Source organism: Zingiber officinale, chromosome 8B (genome assembly GCF_018446385.1).
Source record: "Zingiber officinale cultivar Zhangliang chromosome 8B, Zo_v1.1, whole genome shotgun sequence".
NCBI classification, from domain to species: domain Eukaryota; kingdom Viridiplantae; phylum Streptophyta; class Magnoliopsida; order Zingiberales; family Zingiberaceae; genus Zingiber; species Zingiber officinale.
Window position 1 is genome coordinate 73,851,766 of NC_056001.1, and position 6,531 is coordinate 73,858,296.

General features: G+C 36.5%; 1 protein-coding gene across 1 annotated transcript; it reads right to left on the minus strand.

Annotated features, from left to right (window-relative positions):
* Window positions 1–1,157: 1,157 nt before the first annotated feature.
* LOC122013971 (WRKY transcription factor 23-like) lies at window positions 1,158–2,585 on the minus strand. Its single transcript, XM_042570175.1, has 3 exons — window positions 2,261–2,585; window positions 1,801–2,026; window positions 1,158–1,679 (listed from the first exon to the last, which is right to left on the minus strand). The coding sequence occupies exons 1-3, from the start codon at window positions 2,583–2,585 to the stop codon at window positions 1,304–1,306; spliced, it is 927 nt and encodes a 308-aa protein (XP_042426109.1). The 3' UTR covers window positions 1,158–1,303.
* Window positions 2,586–6,531: the final 3,946 nt, after the last annotated feature.

Sequence of the window (6,531 nt, forward strand, 5' to 3'; positions counted from 1 at the left end):
TACATAAGTTTGTATTTCATAAGTTAAATTCTGAGACTATAAGTTGGTTATATTGCTTGTATTTTATGTAGATTTATATGAATAAATCTAAATCAGAATTCTGGAATTGACCGTTGTCATTGAATTGCTTTATATTAGAGCTATGTGAAATCCTGGAATTGCTTGCATAAGTTTATATTGCATAAGTTAAATTCTGAGACTATAAGTTGGTTATATTGCTTGTATTTTATGTAGATTTATATGAATAAATCTAAATCAGAATTCTGAAATTCTGGTATTGCCCGTTGTCATGGAATTGTTTTATATTAGAGCTATGCGAAATCCTGGAATTGCTTGTATTGCATAAGTTTGAATTGCATAAGTTTTATTTCTTAGACCATAAGTTGGTTATATTGCTTGTTTTTTATGTAGATTTATATGAATAAATCTAAATATGGAATTGATAAGTTTTGTTTAATTTTTTTGTTGCAGGTACGTAACTCAGTCAATTCGTGTAGCTTGAGACTTTTGATGCAAGGAGTGAGTTTTGTTAGGTTGTAAATTGCCTTGCTAATGTGTAAAAGTCATATGGAGAACAGTACTGGAAAACATGTGATTTATGCATGGTTTGATACTACTAATCTTGTATATGTGTGGCTACAAGATGAATTATATATGGATGTTTATTTTGGATTTAATGTAGTAAATATTTAGTTTTGTATTGGTAATTTGCTTATATAAAAATAAGATTGGTTGTTTGGTATTAATGAACATTAAAGACAACAGTTAAAAATATTGTAAAAACTATGTAAATCACAACGGATTTTTTTTGTAAAAAGTGATAAAAGACAACGATTTTATCCGTTGTAAAATATATTAAAATTATATACCACAATAGTTTATAACGGTTGTAAAAAAAGCAAAACGAGTAAATATTATCTACCACAACGGTTTATTTCTGTTGTTGAAATTATCTACCACAACGGTTTTAAAACGTTGTCGTATCCTTCGTAAACAAATTTTGAACATATAAACAACAACGGATAAAAACCGTTGTCAAATGTCTACAAAGACAACGGATTCAAAATCGTTGTCGTAGGACAATACATTCTACAACGCCCTCAGTTACAACGATTTTTTGACCCTACGACAACGGATAATATCCATTGTCGTTTGCAGTTTTTATTGTAGTGATATTTTATCTCTATCCACAATTAAATTTAATTTCCAACATAGTGGACACACCTAGCAAGCTAGACATACAGGGAGAAACATAGAGTGTTAATGCACTCATACTAATCATTAATTAACGTAGTTGCCTTGCTTAATTCATTGGCGACGGTAGGCGTTGACAGAATGTCTTGCAGCAGGAGGCGGCGGCTGGCAATTGAAGCTGATGATAATGAAGAGGAAGCGATGGTAGAGACGGCAAGTGCATGCTAGTGTTTGTGAATACTACTCCATGGACAGTACTATTGTTGTTAATGCTACACTTGGTATAGTTTCCTGGGCACACAGCACGCTGCAATATAATGTTATCCGACGGCACCATGGCCATCAGGGAATTACTCCTTAGGGTTGCAGTGTTGCGGTGATTGTGTTGGCCTTCATAAGTGGTGATCACAGTGGCTGGGTCTTGGTGAGATCTCTCCACCCTCTTCTTTACATTGCATGTCTCAGATGTGCACCGGTAGTAGCTTCTGCAGTTAACAATATTATTTCAGGAAATTAAAATTAAAATAGTTCTCATAATATGAATTAATTCTGAATCATCAGAACACATGCATATATATTTCTGTACTATTTGAGTAGCTCGATTACCTCGGATAAGTGCTGTTCTTGACTGCCTTCTGCCCATACTTCGTCCACCGGTAGCCATCTTCAAGGTGGTCAACCTCACTCTTGGTAATGAAGGCAAACCTAGCTTCTCTTTGCCTCTTCTTTCCTGTATTCTTAATTATTAGCTGCTCGTCCCTGCACAAACATATATTATATATATAGAGGGTTAATTTATGGTGAGATTTTAAATATCTAGCAAGTACAAGTACTGTTAAATGTTTAATTTGTGACGACTTGGTATGTATGTAACTAATTGATCTTATAATTTGTAATGGCAGAAAATAAGGAGAGAAAGATTAGAAGTTTTGTACAATAGTAGCTAGCTACGCAAGAAGATTGACCTCCATGCTCAAGAACAAATTAAAAGGGAAAAGAGAAAGAAAACAACTAAAGTAAAACAAACAGAAGAAAACTAAAACCTACACTTTCCTCAAGTTATAACTTCCTTTTGTATGTTTCTCCTCATTATCATTCTCCACTGCGTCATGCTTCAGCAACCTTTCCTTCTTGCAGTGCGGTAGGGAGTCCTCCTTGCCGCCAATCTTTGTCGGCGTCATCGAGAAGTTGGAAGTTGCAGGAGTTGTCGTCACGCCATGATAACCGCCCACCAGCAAGTAGTCCATCATCAACGTCGATTCATCCATGAATTCAGTACTCATGAAGGCTTGTCGCCGACCCTCCGTGTGAGGCGTGATGACCGACGATAGATCGTCCGGGAATGGTAAGTCATAGTCGTTAATGAGCTCTTCGTTGATCTTTCCTGACATGAGAGGGGGAGAGATCGAGCTGAGAATTAGTTGATAAGGATGGAGGTGAATAAGAAGTAAGGGATGAGCAAAAATTAAAGAGGAATAATGCGGTTTTAGTCTTCCATTTTTTTAATTGATTTTTGGTATAAGCCTTTGGCTCAGTTAATTCTATCATATAAAAATTTTCCACGAATCACCTATCCCGATAAATCGAAAAAGTACCGTTACTCACTGAAGAAAAAATCCGAAGGCTTATTCATGACACTACGCTCCCGGCAGGCTTTCTTCTTTCTTGTTTGGTGCATAATTCATTTATCATGAATTGAATTAATTTTACTGACTGGAGATGTGAAACGGGAAAATATTTTGACGACAGGAAATAGACGCTGGAGCCGAGTCAGCAATCACAAAGGCCACCGGCTACGGACGCCGGCCATTGGCACGTGGAGGGACCGAACCCGTGATCTGATGCTGACGCCATTGTTCCCTCCCGCCTAATCTTCCGGCTTGGACGGTTGTGAACGGCCGCTTTCGGCCGTAAGATACGATCGGGCGATTCTAAAAACCAGAACTTCATGTTACCCATAACAAATCAGCTATTTTATTCGTTCATAATGGGGACCCTCTTGGACATCTTGGACGCGATACGTGAACTACTAGCAGGTACAAAATTACGAGAATGAGGCCCAGCGGCAAGGAACGCTATCCAGTTGAGATTTCAATCCGAATGGTGATGTCATGCCACCCGATCCTTATCTAAGATGCTTTCCTTCATGAAGGACGATCCTTCTAATGGATTTCGTTTGCGAAGTTACCGGTAAACTTCGTCGGAGATCAATATTTCAACGCATGATGGACAAATTTACTTAAATTTCATGCCGACCAAATTAGGAGCCGAGATCAAAACTTTGACTCAAGGATTCTAGTTTTGATAGATAACAAAATCCGTTAGATTTTATTCCACTTGTTTTTTAAGCTAGATTTAATACCATATTTCAACACTATGTCAAAAATAAAAATTTTTATATATCTTTCCACTATAAAAATAATCTCTCAACAATCTTGTCAATCTCACATTTTTTTCATTATATATTTCTTATCTCTCTTTCATATTTTATCTTATATATAATTAAATTTTTATAGAATTTAAATCCAAAAATTGATAACACTCTAAATAACATTAATAATTAAAAAAATACATAAATATTACCATATATCAAATAAAAATATAACATTATCATAATTAATAATTTTTTTTTTACTGATTACAATCATAGCGTGCCAAGATATATTCAACCAAGTTATCTCGAAGTTGATGATGCAATTGATTATCATGTAGCTCGTAATTTCTCCGGAAATATTCTTGAAATTCTTGGGTAGAGCCTTGAAATATTCGTGACGGAGGATCTTCTTCATTATCAGACCAATTAACTACTACATCTCCCTCATTCTTAATAATCATGATATGCAAAATAATGCATGTATACATATTATCCTTCAAATTATCCTTGACCAAAATTGTACTGGACCTCTTATCATTGTCCATCGAAATTGGAGTACTCCAAATGCCCGCTTGACATCTTTTCTCACGGTCTCTTGTCGTTCCTTAAATAATTTTCTCTTGGGATCCTATGGGCGCAGAAAGCTCTTGATAAAAGTAGCTCATTCCGGATATATCCCATCGATCAGATAGTATCCTTTTGTACCTTGTATGTTGTTAACCGTAAAATTAACCTTGGGTGCATTTCCTTGCAAGACATTGTTGAATAAGGTGATTCGTTAAGCACGTTGATATCATTACGTAACCCTGCAATCCCAAAAAAGGCATGTCATATCCATAAGTTTGTAGATGCGACTACTTCAAGCACAATTGTTGGAACGTCATGATCTCCCCGAGTAAACTGGCCTTTCCAAGTGACGGGGCAATTTTTCCATTGCCAATGCATACAATCAAGACTACCCAACATACTAGGGAAGTCGTGTCTCTGCTCATGCATTTCAAGCAAGTGTTAGATATTAGCAACATTAGGTCTTCTCAAATATTGAGCCCCGAACACTTCAATTACACATCGACAGAAATTGAATAAGCATTGGATGACGGTTGTTTCAATAATTTGTAGGTACTCATTATAATGATCAACAGGGACTTCATATGCCAATTGAAGGATAACCGTTGTATATTTCTGAAGTGGCGACAAACCTTTTTTTTCCAATTGTATCGACCTTCCATTGAAAATATTTTGAATGATTTTTCAAGGCATCGACTATATGAAGGAATAACCCTCTTTGCATTCGGAATCGACGTCGAAATATATCATCAGGATATATTGGCTCATCAGAGAAATAATCGTTAAAAAGACGAGCATATCTGACTTCATGATCCTGATTTAAATACTTTTTCCTCTATGTTCTGCCGGAAGAACTTTGAGCTCTTTGACGTACCATTTGTTGTTGCTCATATAGTCGGAGTATTCTTTGTTCATCTATATCCTTCGCATCTTCCTTTAATTGATTTATCCAGAATTCATGGAGCATTGATCGATTTGGATTTTCATCCATCAAGTCTTCTAAGATATTTTCGTGGTTGAAAGAAATAGAAAGTTGAGAAAATGATAAGAAGAATAAAATATTGAGAGTATATTTATAGAAAAAATTTTAAATAAAAAATTAACTGTTGTATAGTCGTTGCTTAACGGTTCAATTTCAACGTTCACTAGCCCTTTATTTTTTTAATATTTTAATATTTTTATTTTTTAAAGGAAAACTAAAAAAGAAATTGAACATTGAACATTGAACATTGAACATTGAAATAGTGAAGCTCTACTATTGGATATGTTGAGTGTGTATTATTTTTTATAATAAATATTAAAAAAATAATTTAAAAAAATACTACGATGGGGCGGCTCAGCAAATGCGGAGTCGCTCTATCATTTGAGGGGCGAACCTCCCTCCCACTATGGGAGGGAGGTTCGTCCCTAATGTCATATCACTAGTGGGATCTCTTACTGGAGATGCTCTAAGTGTTAGACTCCATGGTTATTTTGGTGTAATCAACCAAGTTAAGTTAGGTTCTTTTTTGGTTTGATTCTTGTGTCTAAGTATGCAGGAGCTTAGTGTTAGATCGTGATTGTCGATAGAGGGGGGTGAATATCAATAATAAAAAAATTATCGAGTAAAGTACGCAGCGGAAAAGTAAAAACAATGCTAACACAGGTCGATTTACTTGGTTCGGAGCCTATGTCGACTCCTACTCCATGGCCCGCTGATAACTCGTATTTTGTGATTAAATGTTTATCATTCTTTTAGGTGTTTTAATTAGTTCGTGCGAATATTTGCAAGTATTTGGCAGATTTCATAAATATGGTTGGTTTATTACTTGGTTGCAAATATCTGCTAAATTAATGGTATTAGTACTAATTTGGTGTTATTGAATGATGTAGGAAGCTAAGGATTAAGTGGAGGGATGTTTGGTCACACAAGTAACCAACGGATGGATGGATGCAGCTTAAGCCTCATGTTTTGTGTGTGGTCAGATGTGTTGCTGGGAAGGTGGTATTAAACCTTGCAACAACAACTAATAGAGCACCTTTTTCGACACCAGAAGCCCTAGCAGCCGCTTCCATCTCCTCCACACCACCGTCTTCCTCGGATTCAAGGAAGAACCACCTCATCAAGGCATACCGGCAAGCGTCCTTCACTCCACCATCATTCACCTCCTCCTACGGATTCGAGGAGGAGTTCTGCGTCCGACGTCATATATTCGAGTTTAACCAGATCTGGCTGAGCTCGGATTGCAACTGGGTTTCTAGATTCAGGATTCGGACACACCTCACTCTTATCATCCGCCTTCGGAGTTTCAATTGAGACCCCGACAGACTCTTGCTACGATGTTTTCTTCATCTCCGGGCATATTCTGGTGGAATTGGTCATTTCTGTTTTATTGTTTTCTTGTTTGCATCTAGTG